The 21,645-nt window shown below is 43.0% G+C and overlaps 1 protein-coding gene across 1 annotated transcript in view; it reads right to left on the reverse strand.

Annotated features, from left to right (window-relative positions):
- RLBP1 (retinaldehyde binding protein 1) overlaps positions 1-11,623 on the reverse strand; it is a 31,324-nt gene extending 19,701 nt beyond the window's left edge. The window contains exons 1-3 of the mRNA XM_044283211.1: positions 11,586-11,623; positions 9,692-9,820; positions 5,226-5,430 (exon numbers count right to left, since the gene is read on the reverse strand). Coding sequence (XP_044139146.1) covers positions 5,226-5,430; positions 9,692-9,820; positions 11,586-11,597 — 346 coding nt within the window. The 5' untranslated portion in view covers positions 11,598-11,623. The remainder of the gene's footprint in view (positions 1-5,225; positions 5,431-9,691; positions 9,821-11,585) is intronic.
- Between the last annotated feature and the right edge of the window lie 10,022 nt (positions 11,624-21,645).

Genomic DNA, 21,645 nt, shown 5'->3' on the forward strand with positions numbered 1-21,645 from the left:
GTATTTTCATGGACCTGGCAGGAGCCAACCTTGCATCAAGGCCTGTACCACCACCTCATGGTGCAGGATATAATACAAATGACTGAGAGCAGGGATGCACAACTTTTTGGGGGGGTCTAAGGGTCGCATTGTTGTCACATGGTTCTATTTCAAGGGGCTGGAAAAAAAAAATGAAAAAAGTTGATTGGTGCTCATTGCATCGCCCTATTACACTAGCAGATACAAAGTGAATATAGGAGGAACAATTGGCACTGCAGGCTTAGTCTGACAGCATGGGTGCTGTTGGACTGCTGGGTCGTGCCGCCCGATGGCATGATGTTGCGGTGGTGGTGGTTGCCGTGTGGGGCTGCAGCAATTTAGAGTAGGCGCACTCAAAGAGGCAACCTTGGTGTGGAGTGGGCCTATGCATTTTGATCAAAACATATATGCCTCGTGTACGGTATGTAGATTAGGGGCTATGTATACTACTATTATGTACACTGAGAAGGGATATGAATGGTGCCGAGACGCAATGATAGATCGCTGCATAGCATGGGGATGTGCGATCCTTGCTTTCTTCTCTTTTTTCGAAACTGCAGTCATTCCTCCCTCATTCAATTCTGATCAGTCAGCTTCAGTTTACAAACAAGCTCGTGCTCGTTCATCGGCTGATTGTCTGTTCGAGTATACAGGTCAATTATCGGGAATGAGCATTTGTATGAAGACTTGTTCCCAATTCTGCAGTGTAACAGGGCCTTAAACTGGTTATCCGGCAATTAATATTGATGACCTATTCTCAGATAGGTCACAATATTAAATCGGCAGGTGTCCGACACCCTTGACACCCATCAATCAGCTGTTAGAAGAGGCCGGTGCTCCAGCACCGTGGCCCCTTCCTAGGCCATGTGATGTCACTGTACATCGGTCACATGGCCTACTTGCAGTTCAGCCCCATTGAAGTCAATGAGGCTGATCTACAATACTACTATACTATGTACCACGTTGTGCTTGGAGAGCTGCCGGGGGTCGGCTGCGCTCACCAGAGCTCACCTGAAACAGGGATAGGGTCATCATTATCCGTTACTGGCTAACCCCTTTAAGTGGCATTCAACCTCATGGTCATGAATAGGTACTTCCCTCCACTGCAGAGGACAGCGCTCATTGATTATTACCACTAACTGTCCCTCACTCAGAGACTATATCTGTGTTGCCAGTGCCCTGCAATAAACAGTACGCACTTGGAAAGTGCTCATTTGGTTAACCCTTTAATAACAAGGCCTTAAAGGGGTTTATACTGTTGACCTATCCTCTGGATAAGGTGATCAATCTCTGATCGTGAAGGTCCGACACCCGGGAGCTCCACCGATCAGCTGTTTGAGCAAGCACCTGTGCTGGCACTAGCGTCACACGTTCATCAGGTACATGGCCTAGGAACAGCTAAGCCCCATAGAAATGAATGGGGCTGAGCCGCGATACAATATCCGGCACTGTACTTGGTAAGCTGCGAGACGTTTGCGTGGCTCACAGGAGCGCTGGTGCCTTCTCAAACAGTTGATCAGCGGTTTCCCTGTGTGTCAGACCCCCACCAATCAGATATTGATGACCTAGTCAGAGGAATATGGTTTTTTAAGCATTTTTTTTTGCTTTATTTGGGAAAAACTGGGCAAGTTATATTTTTTTTCCAAACTATAGCTGCTTATTCTTTAACTAAGAAAACTGACACCAAAATAAATTATTAAGATTTGTTCCCTATTTTATGTTGGTCATTTTTATATATACGGTAGTATATAGTTTTACGTGAATGACAACTGTTTTGGTTGGTGTGTGCATTTTTAATTCTTTCCTTTTATTTGTATTTTATTTACTAGTTTTTTTAAATATATTTTGGCACATAATATGTGCCAAAGAGGTCATTAAAAGACCTCTTGGGGACACTAACACAATTTTTTGCATTTAGCACTTTTTCCATTGTAACAGGGTCTCCAAAGGAGCCCCAGTTACAGGTGACAACAGCCCCCTGTGAAGGCATTGTACACTGAAAGAGCCAGTCAGGGCCTACAGCTGCCCTATGCCTGAGACACTCCAATAGAGGAGGTGGCATAGATGCTTCCTCTATTCACTGCATACCCATGAAGTGCTATGCACCAAGCACAGGGGAAGGCAGAAACGGTAATAAACTGCTAATGTCTTCTCCTTGGGGTCCGGCTATCACTGACAGTACGGAACCCAACCCGCTCCTGCTAGATCTCAGGAGCAGGAGCTTTAATCCGCTGAGGTCAGGAACAAGGCTGATCGCACAGGCAGACATGAACTGTGTTTCTGTCTAGTAGGAAGGGGGCCGTAAACCATAGCTGTTCAGCCGCACGCTGCCTGTAGGTTGTGCATCCCTGCCTTAGAGGTGGGGATCCACCACCAATGTTCCCTCATCTGTGTGGTTAGTGATTGGAGAAGTTAGGGACCCGGGTCCTGCTCCTATTATATTGGGTAATTCTAATCAACAGCAAATAAATATTGATGTATAGTGCCAAATAACTTGCTGAGTGGTTATTGGGTTTAAGATAACATCACTACCATTAATGTCTGCATCTTGGGTGGTCTAGGACAGTGAGGAGGTTAATATCAGTGTCCCTGGTAGCCTAGAGCAAAAATAGGATAAAGTCTGCATCTCTGGTGGCATATGGCAGTGAAGCGGTTAATGCCAGTATCACTATAAGGCTCCAGCATTGTTTCTGTAGTAGGAATGCTGACACTAGAATAGACACACATCTCCACCCTCACACAGTCTGCTCGCCATAGTCCCTCACTCAGACTGCTCGCCATAGTCCCTCACTCAGACTGCTCGCCAGAGACCCTCACTCAGACTGCTCGCCATAGACCCTCACACAGTCTGCTCCCCAGAGACCCTCACTCAGACTGCTCCCCATAGACCCTCACACAGTCTGCTCGCCATAGTCCCTCACTCAGACTGCTCGCCATAGTCCCTCACTCAGACTGCTCGCCATAGACCCTCACACAGTCTGCTCGCCAGAGACCCTCACTCAGACTGCTCCCCATAGACCCTCACACAGTCTGCTTGCCATAGATCCTCTCTCAGACTGCTCGCCATAGTCCCTCACTCAGACTGCTCGCCATAGTTCCTCACTCAGACTGCTCGCCATAGACCCTCTCTCAGACTGCTCCCCATAGTCCCTCACACAGTGTGCTCGCCAGAGACCCTCTCTCAGACTGCTCCCCATAGTCCCTCACTCAGACTGCTCCCCATAGTCCCTCACTCAGACTGCTCCCCATAGTCCCTCACTCAGACTGCTCCCCATAGTCCCTCACTCAGACTGCTCCCCATAGTCCCTCACTCAGACTGCTCCCCATAGACCCTCTCTCAGACTGCTCCCCATAGACCCTCTCTCAGACTGCTCCCCATAGTCCCTCACTCAGACTGCTCCCCATAGACCCTCACACAGATTGCTCCCCATAGACCCTCTCTCAGACTGCTCCCCATAGTCCCTCACTCAGACTGCTCCCCATAGACCCTCACACAGATTGCTCCCCATAGACCCTCGCTCAGACTGCTTGCCAGAGACCCTCTCTGACTGCTCCCCATAGTCCCTCACTTAGACTGCTCCCCATAGTCCTTCACTCAGACTGCTCCCCATAGTCCCTCACTCAGACTGCTCGCCATAGTCCCTCACTCAGACTGCTCGCCATAGTCCCTCACTCAGACTGCTCGCCATAGTCCCTCACTCAGACTGCTCGCCATAGTCCCTCACTCAGACTGCTCGCCATAGTCCCTCACTCAGACTGCTCGCCATAGTCCCTCACTCAGACTGCTCGCCATAGTCCCTCACTCAGACTGCTCGCCATAGTCCCTCACTCAGACTGCTCGCCATAGTCCCTCACTCAGACTGCTCGCCATAGTCCCTCACTCAGACTGCTCGCCATAGTCCCTCACTCAGACTGCTCGCCATAGTCCCTCACTCAGACTGCTCGCCATAGTCCCTCACTCAGACTGCTCGCCATAGTCCCTCACTCAGACTGCTCGCCATAGTCCCTCACTCAGACTGCTCGCCATAGTCCCTCACTCAGACTGCTCGCCATAGTCCCTCACTCAGACTGCTCGCCATAGTCCCTCACTCAGACTGCTCGCCATAGTCCCTCACTCAGACTGCTCGCCATAGTCCCTCACTCAGACTGCTCGCCATAGTCCCTCACTCAGACTGCTCGCCATAGTCCCTCACTCAGACTGCTCGCCATAGTCCCTCACTCAGACTGCTCGCCATAGTCCCTCACTCAGACTGCTCGCCATAGTCCCTCACTCAGACTGCTCCCATAGTTCCTCACTCAGACTGCTCCCCATAGTTCCTCTCTGACTGCTCCCCATAGACCCTCGCTCAGACTGCTGCCCATAGTCCCTCGCTCAGACTGCTCCCCATAGACCCTCTTTCAGACTGCTCCCCATACTTCCGTTCACAGACTGATCCCCATGGTTCTCCCGTCTCTCATAGATGGCTCCCCATGCCATCCTATGTTACACAGGCTGCTGACCCATTCTGTCTGTCTCGCATACAGCTCTCCATGCCCCCCCCTCTCGCGTACTGCTCCCAAGGTCCACCATCTCTCCCTCACAGACCCAACCTAACGCTCCATCTTTCAGACTAATCCTTATGCCCCCTCTGTCACAGACACCTCATTATGACCCCTCTCACACAGACTGATCCCTCGACACCATCTGTCATAGACAGCTCATTATGCCTCCATCTCACAGACTGCTCCCCTTTTCACACTACCTTGTTAAAGTTTGTTTGCCACCCACTGATGACAGAGATGAGTGCAGGGAGGACAGGTGGGACTGTGCAGCTACTGTATTGCCCTACAGTTCTGTCTTTGATTGGGCAGAGCGATTCAGGAACACTCTGCCAGATCATTCAGAGGCGTGCAAAGGGAGTGTGCTCGGGAGCCGACTGTCCCTCTGAGAGGGCAGTGTTTAATAGCTTAAAGGGAACAGTAACCACCACTTATCAGGAGAACAGGGGTCTCCTGCTCCCCTCGCCCATTCTCCACCAGGTGAAGTGGCCACTGACTGACACATCCAGGTGGATATTAAATAAAATGGGGACCGTACATTTCAGCTGCTTTTCCATTCAAGTCTTTGGAAGTCTTGAAAGCACTTGAGACAAGAAACCCAAAGTGAAACCAATTTTATATTACAATGCATATTGTGTCCAGTCTCTCGGGTGTCACAACCTGCTTACCTTTCAGAAGGTCATAGGCTCGATTTACTTCAAATTTGCGGGCCCGAATGAAACGCAGAAAAAAGCTATTATCCATCCCGACCACCTTCTCTGCAACTGTCTTGCAGAGGTCGTCTCCAGTGTTAGCTTTCTCCTGCACTATGTCTCGAAGTTCCTTTACAGCTGAATCTCGCTTCTCATCTGTCTCATTTAATTCATCTTTAGCCTTCAAATGCGGAAGAAAACAGAAGTAATATGGATGAATATGTTTAATATAAAAGAAAGAACTAATGGGGTCATTTATTAAGACCGTTGTTTTAGACGCTACTCTTAATACCCCTGGCGATGGTGCATGATGCGCCTAAGTTATGTAGAGTCGCCGGCCTCAACATAACTTCGGCGCATCCACCACCAGCATAAATCTATGCAACAAATCCCCTTTGCGCCCGAATCAGAGACAGATATATGCCAAAAATTGGTGTATATCTAATACTAAATGACCCCTAAAAGTTTAGTTAGTTATGAACATGTTAGGCCTCATGTCTCAGCAAAGACTTGCCATTTTGCTTAAAGTAACCAAAGTTCAGTTCTACTTTTTCTATTAGGGTAAAACCAAAAGGGGTGGTTCTGACCCATCCACAATGCCGCCATAAACCTCCGTACTGTGCTACTGCAGTTATTTTGCAATTAAATTTTAAGAGGCTGCTTTAGGTTTCACTGGAAACTAAAGCAGCCACTTAAGATTTCATTAGAAAATGGCAGTGATGTATTGGATCCATCCCATTTGGTATAATCCTTATGGGCCCTTTACAGTGGCCAATTGAACAGATCATCGCCAACCAGCACTACTATTAATTGCAGCACAAAAGACCATGGTTTAACAGTGGCAGATCATGCGGTGTAAACACACTCTGCTGCCGGGAAAGAACAAGACCGTATGAGGAAGAGTGATGGCATTAGTGATCACTGCTCCCCATACTGTGGAGGAAGTGGAGGAGATCTCCTCCACTAGTGATCAGCACATTGTTGGGAAGGAATGCTTCCTTCCCTGACAATCTGCTAGATCGTCGTCCTGTGTAAAGGGACCTTTAGACAGTGACCAAGGGAGTTGAGCTCCAACGTTCCACATCAAGATCTGCAAGAGTATTTTTTCTTGAGGTCCATTCACACAACTGTGTCCATTTTGTAGACTGCAAACCGTGTATCTGCAAAACATGGACACCTTGCATTTTCCCCTTCTGTTGGTTCCGCACTATGTAACAGATATCTATTCTCGTCTGCAAAATGGACAAGAATAGGAAATGTTCAATTTTTGTTTTCTTTTCACAGCCATGGAATGGACATACGGATGTAGACAGCACACAGTGTGCTGTCCGCATCTTTTGCAGCCCCATTAAAATAAATTGGTCCACATCTGATATGCAATAAATGCGGATCGGATGCAGAACGACAATACGGTCATGTGAATGGGACCTTAATATGAGGTATTGTTACTGATTAAAGAACACATATACTTTATCTTAAGGTGGATTTACACGTACCAATAATCGGCCAGATTATCGGGAAGACTGTTCCTGCGAATGCTCATTCCCGATAATCTGGACATCTAAATGTGCCGCTGATGAATCAACAAAACGCTTGTTCATTGGGTGATCCTGTGGTTCATGCAGGCGCTCCAATCATCATTCCTGGGCAGTAGATTGTGCGGTCTACACAGCGATCTGCTGCCCAGAAACAATGATTCTATATGGGGACAAGGGATCGCAATAGTGATTCCTCACCCTCGTACTGTGAAGGAGATCGCTGCATGTAAATGCAGTGGTTTCCTTCACTGAACAACTGTTCAACTGTTGGGAAGGAACGTTTCCCTCTCGACAATCAGCTGTCCTATCGGCCCGTGTAAGCCCGCCTTTAGTCCTTCAAGGGCATTAAAAGGATTGTCTACTTTAGAAAACTCATTTCAAATAACCAGTTAGGACATTTTGTGTTTATAGAGGGGGGAGTATCTTTTGGTTGGAGCATAGGGTGGCTACAAAGACCATTGCGGCTCTGGAGGACCCATCACCTCTATGCATTACATGGACACCAGATTAAAACCACTATAACAACTAGAAGTACTGGCACTTGCACACTAACACTAGTACCAGAATAAAGCACTTGTCCTGTGTGACAGTTAGTACCTCCGCGGTGTGATTCTCGCATACAAGGTGCTTCTGGCATTAGTTGATATAGTTTGGATGTAGATAAACCAGCAAATCGATTCTTAGCTGAGTTTTCTGCTCCACTCACCAAGCGAAAAGCCTTGGTCGGTGGCTAGGCTCAGGTGGAACCCACAGGTATCTAAACGGGACTTCTGTATGACGTCACATTCTCTAGACAGATGCTTGCAAGGTACAAACTTCCTGCCAATGAATCTCAGAATACGCAGGTTTCTTTGGCATGCTCAATACTGGAATAGCGTATGGATAGTTTCTCTAGTGAACTAAATGATGTGAATGATGAACTATGCTGTGTTCAGTCCCTTACATATTACAAATGGATGCCAAATTATTTTTGGCACCATTCACCTCCTGTTCTTTACATACTGTATCTGAAGTCTATCTCAATAATACTCTTCCTATGAATCACCGTCCAGACGTCGGTATAGTTGATCATTCACATCATGCAGTTTAATAGAGAAATTAGTCAAAGGAATCCATAAATTCTGAAATGCATTGGAAGAAGGAAGTTTGTACCTCCCAAGCACCCATCCAGAGAGTGTTACGTCGATAGCTATGGGCGACCACCAAAGCGATCTAGTCACCGACCAGGGATTTTTGCTTGGTGAGTGGAGTTGAAGACTCAGATGAGGAACAATTAGGTGGTTTCACAACATACGAATGATATCAACTAATGCTAGAAGCACCGGGTATGAGAGACTCACACTACACAAGCATAACAAAGGCTCTATTCTGACACTAGTGGCATTATATAGTGACTTTTAGTGTGTAGTAGTTGTAACTAACTAGTGATCCTAATGATAGTGTGCCAGCGAGAGTGCTTTTAGCTGTTATAGCAGTTTTAATTATATGGTGTAAGAGATGAGGTAGGTAGCCCTTATTTGTACTCAGCGTAGGCACTGTAGGGAATTAGAGAGGTAGCGCTTGTGCATTGTAATCATTTGAATGGCTGCCATGTAATGCTTCACCTTTCCATGTAACTACAAGGAAATTGAACTCTTGGAGTTGAATTTCCCTACAGATTACAGGTGATTGCGGAAAAATCCAGCAGTGTGACACCCTGTGATCTCCTGGAGGCCACCAACAAAAAGGAGATTGTCAAAAGTGGATAAGCCCTTTAAGAGTCTATAAATTGTGTCTGAGTCAGGTAAAAGTATATTATGTTCAAACCCTGAATTTCACAACTTCCACTATCAATTTAATGTCTTAAAGGGGTTGGCCGCTTTCTGGCTACTGCTGACAATATGTAGGTAAGATGACTATATGGCACTTACTAATATAGTTCCTGCGCCATTTTCCATATTTCATAAGATATGCCCCTTGTTGGCCAAGTCGTTTGCACTGTCCACACAGAGGTCTTCTCCATAAAATAGCTGCTGATGTGGGGGGTCGTGTGACCAGGCAAATCACTCAGTCTCCATCAGTCAAATACAGTGCAGCTGCACTATACTCTCAACATTGCAAGTGCGGATGACAGGTGTGTTGTATATGAGTGGAGAAGGCCGAGGGATGTGTCTGCAGTTATCACATGATGTTCAGTCAGAAGCCATCTTGTGGATAGGACCTCTATGTGGACAGCCCAGAAGATTTGCCCAACAAGGGGACATGACTTATGACATATAGCAAACGGCACAGAAAATCAACAAAAGCTATATAAGTAAGTGTAATAACGTCATCTTCAGAGTTGAGTGAATCGAAGCTGACAAAGTGAACTTTGATCCGAATTTCATAAAAAAATGTATTCGCCGCAAAGCCAAATTTTCTCGTGCTCCATGGTAACAAATCGATTTTCCCTAAAATGGAGGCAAAAATAAAATAAAAAATTTTGGGCTGGATCTTCAAGCAAGATGGCCGCGGCGATCTCTTCGCGATCAAATGGATGAGGTAAGTATGATTTCATTTTTTTATTTGTCATGAAGCGAATTTGTACAATGGGGCTAAGCAGCCGAATTGAATTTTAGAGAATTTCGCTCCTCTCTAGTCATCTTACATATACATTGGAGAAAAGTAGCCAGAAAGTGGCCAACCTCTTTAAGGACATTACAGACACAATCATCTTTCATCCTTTTATGAAGCCACAGTTGACATTGCAGCTCAGCTCCATTTACTTGAACTGCAATACCAGGCACAACTTATAGACAGATGTGGCGCTGTTTCTGGCTAGAAAGCAGACTTTTCTCATATAGCCCCTTTAAAATGACAATGAAAGGAAACAGAGATCCAGTCACTGCTTGGCATTCACCTTACAATGGAATATTTCATAACTACCTTCTGCACTGTGTGCTCTGGCAGCTTTTCACATTTGCCAAACACAGGTCCATGGTCTTTGGTTGTCAGACGCTCTAGCTTGGCACGGAGGGACTGTTCCTCTTCTGAAACAATACGATATGTTCCTGTCTAAAAGCAACCAACACACATCAGGGCTGATTGTAGCCAGTTCCCATATAGCATGACCAACTCTACAACAAAATGTATCCTAGTTTCAAATATATATATATACACTGTATATATTTAAAACGGTAAATAAACAAAAATCTAAAATGTTGTTTTTCAGGGATAAAAACATACTTAAAAATCCATTCTTAATCCATTTTATAGAGATTTTGAGGGCTGTACATAACACTAAGGAAATCTCTGGTCTCATAGATTTCTCTGGAGATTGCCTAGCTTAGGTTGGTCGCATACCACTTCCCCACTGGAGTTTGATGACTCCATTTCTATATTTCTATAAAGGGTCTTTTTCCCTCTGAGGGAGGTGAATTGAGAGATCAAGTTGCGATCCTCTGTCCCAAAATGGATGTATATGGTGTCGTTAACCAGCACCAGTAGAGGAGCCTTACTTTGATTTTTGCTCTCCTATATGGACATCCCAACTTCTTGTTTTATATTTTATGTCTTTTGAATGGATTAATAATCTATTTCCTCCTAATCACTAATTGAACATCCTTACGAAATACAATTCTTCATTATAAGGACCATTTATGTACTGTACTATAGAACTATATTGTGCTTTGGAGACTGATTCTTAAAGGGAACCTGTCACATTGAACATTGTGTTTGAGCATGTTATAGAGCAGGAAGAGCTGAGCAGATTGACATGTAGTTTTATGAGAACGTACTCAGTATAACCTGCCATTTATACATTTACATCACTGCTCATTCTGGTTTTTGAAGTCCAGGAGGCGGTCCTATCAGTGACTGACAGCTTCCCTCTATGACTGTGTATACAGAGAGAGCTGTCAATCACTGATAGGACCGCCTCCTGGACCTCAAAGCCCAGAATGAGCAGGAATGTAAATAAATAAATTACAAGTTTTACTGAATCTTATTTCCATAAATCTATACATCAATCTGCTCAGCTCCTTCTGCTCTGTAACATGGTGCTTATAGCTTATAGCATTTTCATTAGTACAGGTCCCTTTAAAGGGGTTATCTCACAAATGATGCTCAACCTGCGGCCCTCCAGCTGTTGTAAAACTACAACTCCCACCATGCCCTTCTGTAGACTGATAGCTGTAGGCTCCCCGGGAATGTTGGGAGTTGTAGTTTTGCAACAGCTGGAGGGCCGCAGGCTGAGCATGCCTGATCTTGTGCATAGAAAATAGTCCCTCATATATAGCCCCAGAGATATATATATGGTATGTAATGCCCTACAATTTTCTTCTCCTCTGACTACAGAGATATATAGTTATATATTTCTATTAATATAGAAGTAGGGACTGAGGGGAAGGGAAAGGAGGAGGGATGCCCCTGAGAATCTTAGTCCACTACTGAATGCAAGGGAAGGTGGACAAGGATAAACAGCAGGAGGCTCTACCACAGAGAAAAATGGAACGTACATACAAAATAAACAACATTTTTATTGCATGTGTTTATAGCAATTATAGCAATAATACTTTATTTAAAGTGCTCTGTTTGTTGCATAGTAATCCTCCTACAATGATAGTCTCCCCTTGCCTGGGTCTTTATTGCTGGTTTTAACACGCAGGCTTACTTTCTATAGTGGAGCTCTAGAGCCAGCTGGAAATGCATTCACCTTATGACTGCCTAGCCGTGAAGACATTTTTACCAGACAACATATACCGTATTTGTTTAGCAAATGAAAAGCTACAAATGGTAAAAAGACTCCGACTCAAGTGACTGAGCACAAGGTGATACTTACAATCTCTGACATCTCGCTTCTTCTATGTCCACGCAAGAAGCTGGGGAAATAATTAAAAGTTGGAAAAAAGTATATGAACTGGTGAGGATGATTCTCAAATCTGTAACAAATCTTTAATAAAGGATGCAATCTATGAACGCTATATAACTGCAAGGATCAGAGTCACATTAGGATGCCTCCCACATTAGGATGCCTACAGTATGTTCATTGCCTAGTAGGTGAAAATACGGTAGTAACTTATGCGCCAGAATGCCAGGCTAGATTTTATAGAACGTCATGTTACATTATATTGCATGTAATCAGAAATAATATTTACAGTTGTGTTCAAAATAATAGCAGTGTGTTTAAAAAAGTGAATAAAGCTCAAAATCCTTCGAATAGCTTTTAATTCCTTACACACAAATGCATTGGGAACACTACACATTCTATTCCAAATCAAAACATGAAAATAAATATACCAAATTTGTGTTGTTCCTCTAACAAATTGAAGAAAAGTAAATATTTGACTGTTCAAAAAAATAGCAGTGTTTGTATTCTTCTTTACAAACGCAAACATTCACTATATAAAGTGAAAAATGTTTGAAGATTTTGCTTTCCTTTGAATCACTAATATTTAGTTGTATAACCGCTGTTTCTGAGAACTGCTGTACATCTGTGTTGCATGGAGTCAACCAACTTCTGGCAGCTGTGAACAGGTATTCCAGCCCAGGATGATTGGACTACATTCCACAGATCTTCTCTACTTCTTGTTTGCTTTCCTCAGAAACTGCGTTTTTGATGTCACCCCACAAGTTTTCAGTTGGATCGAGATCCGGGGATTGGGCTGACCACTCCATAACGTCAATCTTGTTGGTCTGGAACCAAAATGTTGCACGTTTACTGGTGTGTTTGGGGTCGTTGTCTTGTTGGAACACCCATTTCAAGGGCATTTCCTCTTCAGCATAAGGCAGCATGACCTCTTCAAGTATTCTGATGTATTCAAACTGATCCATGATCCCTGGTATGCGGTAAATAGGCCCAACACCGTAGTATGAGAAATATCCCCATATCATGATGTATGCTCCACCATGCTTCACTGTCTTCACAGTGTACTGCGGCTTGAAGTCAGCATTTGTGGGTCATCTGACAAACAGTCTCCGGCCACTAGACCCAAAAAAGAACAATCTTACGTTCATCAGTCCACAAAATGTCTTTAGGCTAGTCAATGTGCTCTTTGGCAAATTGTAACCTCTTCAGCACATGTATTGTTTTTCAACAGTGGAACTTTGCGGGGGCTTCTTGCAGATAGCTTAGCTTCACATTGGGGTCTAATTGTAACAGTACTCACAGGTAACTTTAGACCTTCTTTTATCTTCCTGGAGCTGATTGTTGACTGAGTCCTTGCCATTTTGGCTATTCTTCTATCCATTCGAATGGTAGTTTTTCACTTTCTTCCACATCTTTTTAGTTTTTGGTTGCCATTTTAAAGCATTTGTGATCATTTTAGCTGAGCAGCCTATCATTTTCTGCCCTTATTTATATGTTTACCCCTCTCCAATCAACTTTTTAATCAAGGTACGCTGTTCTTCTGAACAATGTCTGGAACGACCCATTCTCCTCCGAATTTCAGAGAGAAATGCACTGTAACCAGCATGTACAACATTTGCTGCCTTCCTTCCTTAAATAAGGGCAATAATTGGCAATTGTTTTTCAAAGAATGAATGACCTCACTCATTGAACTCCACACTGCTATTATTTTGAACATGCCCCTTTCAATAAGTGATTGAATTACACAGAATCAGAAGCATGCATGGTCATGACTGTTGGGTCTGTTGGGTTTCTATTACTCTATTACACCTGCTAGTAAATTATTTGCCATGTAGAAATATAATTTCTACTAAAAACAGTGATGGATAAGGTTAATGATGTCTGACTGCTATTATTTTGAATACAACTGTGTGTATATATATATATATATATATATATATATATATAATTAGAGTTTAAGAGATTTTGCAAGATAATTAAAAATCTTCAACAAGCTGTAAAATAGTTTAAAGTACAAAACACGTTACACTCACCCTTTTCTCCAGCACTGCTCCAGAACTTCTGATGATGTATCTTTACAAGCAGCAGCAGTGACGTGCCAGGATAAGGCACATGACCGTTTCTACCAGGGGTGCACCACCAATGAGGCCAGGTGAGGCGATCGCCCCAGGCAGCACCAGGTACGTCCAATAGGGGGGCAGCAGAAGGGCAATGGTCAATGAGCACTTTCATTGTGACAAAGGGGTTAGATTAAGAAATTGGATTGGGGGAGGGGCGTTTCCGTTTTTGCCTCAGGCAGCAGAAAGGCTAGGTGCACCCCTGGTTGCTGCCAATCACTGTCCTCAGTAGTGTACCGTTGAAAAAATTGATAAGCTGCAGAGGTCATGTGCCCTATTCCAGCACTACACTAGGCGGGTCATCGCCACTGTACTATGTACAGTCACTTGCTGGGATAGGACACAAGACAACCGAGGACAGTGACTGGTAGCAGCAGACATGTGCCATATCCCAGCACATCACTGCCATTGTTCATGATCAAAGAGAACCAGACAGTGCTGCAGAGAATGGGCGCTGGGGAAAGGGGCGAGTATAGCATTTTTTTGTTTTTCATTTTAAAACACTTTACAGTTTGGTGAGCTTCTTAATTATCTCGGATGACCCCCTAAAGCTTTAGGCCTAGATTCACTATGATGTTTGTGGTGTAACATCCCAACGAGACTCCTTCTCCTATTTCTATCTCAATAGCAGATAAAGCAGCAACAACTCATCCTATTTCTGGCACAAATTATCAGTTGTCACTCCCCTATTAGGTAGAACTGGGGCTACGTCTACACTTTTATGTCACACCACAAAAAAATCACTGTGAAATTGCTGTGCCTAGGGAATGCATTGAGTAGCTTTAAAATTGCTTCCGAATTGCTGCAGCCGAATGAGTATTGCTGGAGAGACTTAATTTCTAGAGATTAAGCAGCGATATCACAGCGATTTTAAGGGCAAGAGATACTGTTGTTACTCTATGGAGAAAAAGGTAGCTTGGAAATCGCTCTGAAATCCCCGTATGTAGAAATAAAATAAAATGCTAGCTACTCACTTGTCTGCAGCGATCTTGAAGTGATTTTCAAGATACTCGGTGCAATTTCAGAGTTCACCTGGTTTTGGCTTCATAAACTGCATCAGAAAACTTGATCAAAACCTGAGCGTGTACAGGCAACCTTATTAAGAATTTACAGTGAATGTTAATTATGAAAATGGAAAGCTATTGGTTCTTTCCACTCTGTCTGTGCTAAGATATTTGCGGGAAAGGTGCAGATACATATGCGATGGACTCGGCAGACGGCAAGGGGTCCTTTCTTAGATTTTTTTGCCAGTTGCATTGAAGTAACAAGGGACAGAGTCCCCTTAAGTAGATGGTGTTGGTGGTACTCAGGTGTAGGAATGCCAGAGTGGTGTAAGGGTAGCCTATAATGTCCCTCTAGATGTGGCTGTGCACGTGTCACGCTGCTCCTACTTGGACACTTTGGACCCCAGGCGTTGTTGTCCGAAGCAGAGCAAGGGATAGTTGTTGGAGGGGGTAATGAAATTAAGTGAGTTCAGACTTGTGTTGGAGTTGATAACAGTTTTACTTGAATTTAGTTTTTCTTGGTTACCAGCAGGCTTTGGTATAAATTCTGGCAGGCAAACACAAGCGGCTTTGCTACATCTGTTGCTCTGGCTCTGCTGTGCTAACAGGATTAAATAGAAGTCCTTTCCTTTCTGCTAAACTTTACTTTATGTAGTCTGGTCTGTCTTTATCCTTATCCAGGGAACTTTCTTCCTGGCTTGTGAGGCTTGCAGCTGTGGCCTCCATGTCCAGCAGAGCTTAGGCGTGCTCTGCTGGCTTGCGCACAGCCTTCCTCTTACTGGGGGTAAGCTAGACTAACTTTCACTAACTAAAACTCCTCCCTGGAAGGAGCAAGCTAGAATGGCAACTGTCATGTTTTCAGTAAAGTACAGGAGACAGAACTAATCCTGTCTAATTTGTAGACAGAGAGAATTTAGAGAGACTCTCTTCTTTCTGTCATCTTTAAGGCTCCATTCACACATCCGTAATAATTGGTCCGCATCCATTCCGCAAATTGCGGAACAGGTGCGGACCCATTCATTCTCTATGGGGATGGAACGGATGCGGAGAGCACACTATGTGTGCGATCTTCCAATCCGCGGCTCCGTAAAAAAATAGAACATGTCCTATTCTTGTCCCCAATTGCGGACAAAAGAAGGCATTTCTTTGGGGGTGCCGGCCGGGTGTATTGCGGATCTGCAATGCACTGCAGACGTGTGAATGGACCCTTAGACTGTTTGGTCTAGTTTATACTACTTATTTGTTGGTTTCATTTATGCAGAAAATCTGTGCCAATGAAAACTTTAGACCAACTCCAAATTGGTTTAATCTTTGCTTTTTTTTTTTGGAACAGAATAGTGGATTTCAGCTTTATAAATGTATAAAGACAGATAAAAGCTGGCTATTCCCATATTCTAATTTAAAGACAGGAAATCTTGAGGATGTCAGAAACAATATTTTTTTTTAGGTGCATATGAAAAATGCACGTGTTCAAAATGAGATGCGCCACAATTTGGGGCCAAACAATGCCATAAAAGTGTCACGTCCAGCATAGTAAATGTGAGCCCCAGCAATGTATACAGTACCTGTGCCACATTGTCTACAGCAAAACCAATAGTTATAATATAGTAAAAAATACATTTTACAACATTTCCTCAACCTTCACTATAGCTCATAAAACATGTTACTGGTACACTCAGGCATGTCAGACCTCTAAGTGCACCCCAGATAGGAATTGTACTGGTTATATTCAACCATTTTTACAGGACTGACTTCAGTAAAATACATTTTCGGATATGCATTAAGTTGCACATGAGATGGGATGCAAGTGTCGGACAAACATAATACACGTTATACCGGAACAGTACTTGCTAATATACTGTAAATACTCTCAGTCTATGTACTCTTTGATATACTGTATGCAGACATAGTGAAGCTCCGGCGACATTATCGTGGCCTGACTACTGATCATAGTAATAACACCTTGTACCATACTCTTCATATACAGATGTAGCAAACGTTAACTTTACCTTTTCAGTGTCTTCTTTTCTTAGATTTATAGTTTGCTGCAAATATGCATTTACATACTCAGCGACAAGTTAATGTTTGCTACATCTGTACACCTGAACAAAGACGTGATCAAACCACATTTCTCGTATAGACACGGAAGCTGTAAAGATGACAAAAATCCACATTAAAACCAGGGAAGGTATGGATAACCCAAATGAAAACATAGATTGAGAAATGCACATTCTAGCTGGTTTAGCAGAGCATATGTTCCTCTCAGAACCCTGACTGATAAGCATGTTATCTACCAACAGAAAAGCATCTGTTTCCTGTTCTGCCATAAAGCATTATGATCATTGATGGTGTGCACACAACCTCCAGAGTGAATACATCATACTCACCGATGAACAGTTGTAAGTAAAACAGCAAAGTAAGTCAGTGTTGGATATGTCGAAAAGCTCCAGTATTCAACCTACGGTTTTGATGCATGAAATGCATTCACAATGTGTATGACCAGAGGACGCCAGCCCAAAGCTTCTTCTATAGTCATCGGGTTGGGATTAAGCGTCACAAGGAATTACTCAGTCAGGCTTATTAATTAAATCAGAGCAGAACATTCAAGAGATGCCATTAGATGTTACAGAAAATGAGGAGAAAGCGAACTGGTTGAATGGGGCTTGGAGCAAAAACCCTTTGGTTGGCCTCCAGGATTCCAGAGTATCCTTTCGTAATGCAATTACAGATCTGTGGTACCAGTTTATTTGGCAGAGAAATTGTTAATAATGGCAGTCTTTAGAGCTGAAAATAGGGTGATAAATGTGAGAGTTTTCAAAGTATCTCCATACCACATTATCTACAGCAAAACCAATGGTTATAACTATAGTAAAAATACAACATTCCCATTCTCTTATTGCTTAAGCATGTAGATGTTTCTAGTTTGAATAAAGCCTTTACTACTTTCCTATGACATGCAAAACGCCCTTGAATCAAGTTGGCAAAGCTGATGGCCTCTAGTGAACACTGTGGTATAGCTTTTCCTGACATCAGAGGGTTTACTCTGGCATGTATTGCCAGATATATCAATGACTGGGTTAATGGAACCAACCATTATTCGGCCTGGTTTCTAGTAGCTTTTCTACACACAAGGTTACAAAACATCCCTCCTTGGATAAAGCAATCGGTCCTATACGGGATACTATACAGCAGGCGTCCTCAAACTGCGGTCCTCTAGCTGTTGTAAAACTACAACTCCCACAATGCCCTGCTGTAGGCTGTTCGGGCATGCTGGGAGTTGTAGTTTTGCAATAGCTGGAGGGCCGCAGTTTGAGGATGCCTGCTATACAGGATACTATAGCGGCATGGAGAATCTTTCAGAGGATGTATAAATTCGTATAGGGTCTTGAAACACCTCCCATTGTGGGATCAGGGGTATCTCTATGGTTAAACACTTCCTACATGATTCCAAGCCAAGATGGCTTTCTAGAGAAAGACATATAAAAATCATCCATAGAGCCATTTACGGTTTTAATTTACCACCACACCCTGACAAGCCGGATAGGTTGACCAACTATCCTAAATGTGCAGAGGCTAAAACTGATTTATTTCACGGTGTGTGGCTGTGTCCGAGGATTAGAAAGATATGGGAGGGAGTCTCCAAGATGTTTCATGATATGTGGGGTTGGAGGGTTCCCCTGAGGCCCCAGTTGTTTCTCTTCCATTATGAAGAGGGTGATGACCCAATTTTATCCCTTCCTCGGTTGTTCCATTCTGTGAGTTTCATTTCCAAGAGATGTATTTTATAGAGATGGTTACAAATAGATCCATCATCCATCTCCATTATAACAGATCAAATGAAGTGTCTCTTGCATATTGAATGATTAGAAACAGAAAGACTCAAGGACAAGTGTACCAAAGTTTTTTTTAACAAATGGAGATGTTTTAATCTAACTTATATAACTGATTCTGACATACAGAATCTCATACAACCTTTTTCTTTAGAATGGTACCTTACGGAGCAGTTAAGGGGAGATTGGGTAGACTGCTTCTTTTGGGCGATCGGGATAGCGGGGCCTTGGGAGACACCTGAAGGCAATAATGCCCTTTGTCATCAGATGATTTTTGTGTATCTTTGTCCACTGATGAGCGTCTAGCAAATGTCTAAATTACTTATTATCTAAAGGCCCTGATATTGTTTGTGTTATTGTTAAAGGGGTTATCCCATGACTAATGCAAAAAATGAAAATCAGACATCATATAGTACATGACAATCTCTAGCAAGGGTAGAACCAGCCCTGTACCTCACATGGGTCCAGAGATCTCCACATTCATTGCTTCGCTAGATTTATATCAAGCTGAAAGCTCAAGGGGAGTGTCTTTTCTGCAGCAGCTAAGGGGCGTGTCTCAGCTCTCCCTATCACAGCTCAGGAGGTGTGTCTCAGCTCTCCCTATCACAGCTCAGGGGGCGTGTCTCAGCTCTCCCTATCACAGCTCAGGAGGTGGTTCTCAGCTCTCCCTATCACAGCTCAGGAGGCAGTTGAAGGATGACATTTTATTGAATAACTCAGCGGCTATGCAAAATTTTTAATTACATGCAATTACAAAAGTATTCAGATCCAGGTGCTGTTTTGAAAACTGTAGAATATTATTCGTGGGACAACCCCTTTTCTGTGATGTTCTTGATTTTGTCAATGTTATTAGAAAATGGATAAACCTATTTAAAAAAAAAAAAAATACAACATTCCCTACATTCTTCACTGATATACAGTAGCTCATAAAACATATGAGTGCATTCAGAACGTCTTCAGACCCTTTTACTTTTTTCATATTTTGTTATCTTGTGGCCTTGTACTGAAATTTTTTTTTTAAGTCAACATTTTCCCCATCTTTCTGCACACAATACCTGATAATGAACACGGAAAATCTTTTTCTGTTCAAAATCTTTGCTAATTTATTAAAAAGGAAACGCCCATACAGCATAATTCTGCCACCACCATGCTTTACTGTAGGGATATACAAGGCTCTTCTCTCCTGATTATTTAGTTTGGTGAAGTGGTCAGCTCTAGGAAGAGTCCTCTTATTTCAAACTTCCTCCATTTAAGAAATATGGAGGCCACTGTGCTCTTGGAAACTTTCAGTGCATCAGGAATATTTGTACCCTTCTCCAAATCTGTGCCTCCACACAATCCTGTCCCTAGGCTCTACAGACAGTTCTTTCCTCCTCAAGGCTTGGTTTTACCTCTGATATGCATTGTCAGCTGTGAGACCTTATATAAACAGGGGAGTATCTTTCCAAATCATGTCCAATCTACTGAATTTACCACAGGCAGACTCTGATCAAGGTGTAGAAACATCTCAAGAGAAATGGAAGGCCCCCAGAGCTAAATTTCAAGTGTCATAGCAAATAGTCTTATACATACTGTATGTCTATGCAAAATTTAGGTTTTTCCTTTTTAATAAATTTATGAACATTTCTAAAATGTTGTTTTTACTTTCTTATTAAAAGGGGATTCAGTAAAGATTGATGGGGAAAAACTTGATTTTGTTTTTAATTTTAGCTCAAGACCGCAACATAAAATGTGAAAAAAGTGAAAGGGTGTGAAGACTTTCTGAATGCACTGTACAACCAGGCATGTCAGACCTCTAAGTGCACTGCAGATAGAAAGAGAGGAATTGTACTGGTCATATACAACCTGTTTTACAGGACTAACTTCACTAAAATACATTTTTGGTGTTCAGATAGGGATTAAGTTGAACATGATCTTATATGTACAGTATTTGGTGGCAATGGACCCAAGTTATGGATCACCAATCGGCCAGCCTGCTGACATCAACTTTGTTTTCCCAAAGACAGCTGTATATTTTATATATATGGTAATTATACCTAAACCACAGAAACAACATGTTCAGAAATGAAGCCTAAACACAATAAATAAGTTTATAAAAAGGTACATTGACTTTCATGAGTAAGCCTTGCCCACTTACCTGGGATCTAATGTCCACACAGTCTGGCAGCTCTTACAAAGATTTGCTGCTGCTCAGTTCTCAGTTCTATCAAATTTGCTTGCTGTGTATTACCAATGGACAGCCCTCTGCCAATCTGAACAGAAAAGACAAGTAGGAGTGACAGGGTCTGGCAGACAATGTGAGGCTCTCATACCACCTATTGATCATGTTGATGGAGCTTAGTGTCATCTGCTGTCAACTGCAAGCTGGACAACAGAAAGGAAGGCGGGCAGACCCATAGGGGGGAATTATCAAGCCCTGCACTAAAGTCTGTCTTTAGTGTTTAGTGACTTTTTGAGGTCATGTGCAAATATTTAGCAATGTTTTGTATTTTTACATCACTCATTCTAGTTTTGAAAAGTTTGTAGAAAAGTGGGCATGGTTAACTGTTAATGAGTTTCACTCCAGATTTATTACTTGGACTTTTTTAAGCAGTCACAAAAATAAGTCCCAAAGCATCTCCATAAGGCTTCTTGCACACGACCGTATGGCCTTTTCGGCATTTTGCTGTCCGCAAAAAACGGATCCACAAAAAATACGGATGACATCCGTGTGCATTCTGTATTTTCTGCGGAACGGAACAGCTGACCCCTAATAGAACAGTACTATCCTTGTCCGTTATGCGGACAATAATAGAACATGTTCTATCTTTGAACGGAACAGAAAAACGTAAATACGGAAATGGAAGGCATACGGAGTACCATCTGTTTTTTTTTTTGCGGATCCAATGAAATGAATGGTTCCATATAAGGTCCGTATACGGAATGCAAAAACGGATCGGAATCATCCTATGGGAAAGATGGGTTTGTTAGGAGTGCACAACCAAGATGGAGGCACCCACACCTCCAAATGCATGCTGCAAAAACTAAATACAAAATTAGTCAGCACATTCTGTAAGGTGTAACATGTGCGCAGGTGTGCAAC

The sequence above is a fragment of the Bufo gargarizans genome, chromosome 2 (genome assembly GCF_014858855.1).
Source record: "Bufo gargarizans isolate SCDJY-AF-19 chromosome 2, ASM1485885v1, whole genome shotgun sequence".
Lineage (NCBI taxonomy): Eukaryota > Metazoa > Chordata > Amphibia > Anura > Bufonidae > Bufo > Bufo gargarizans.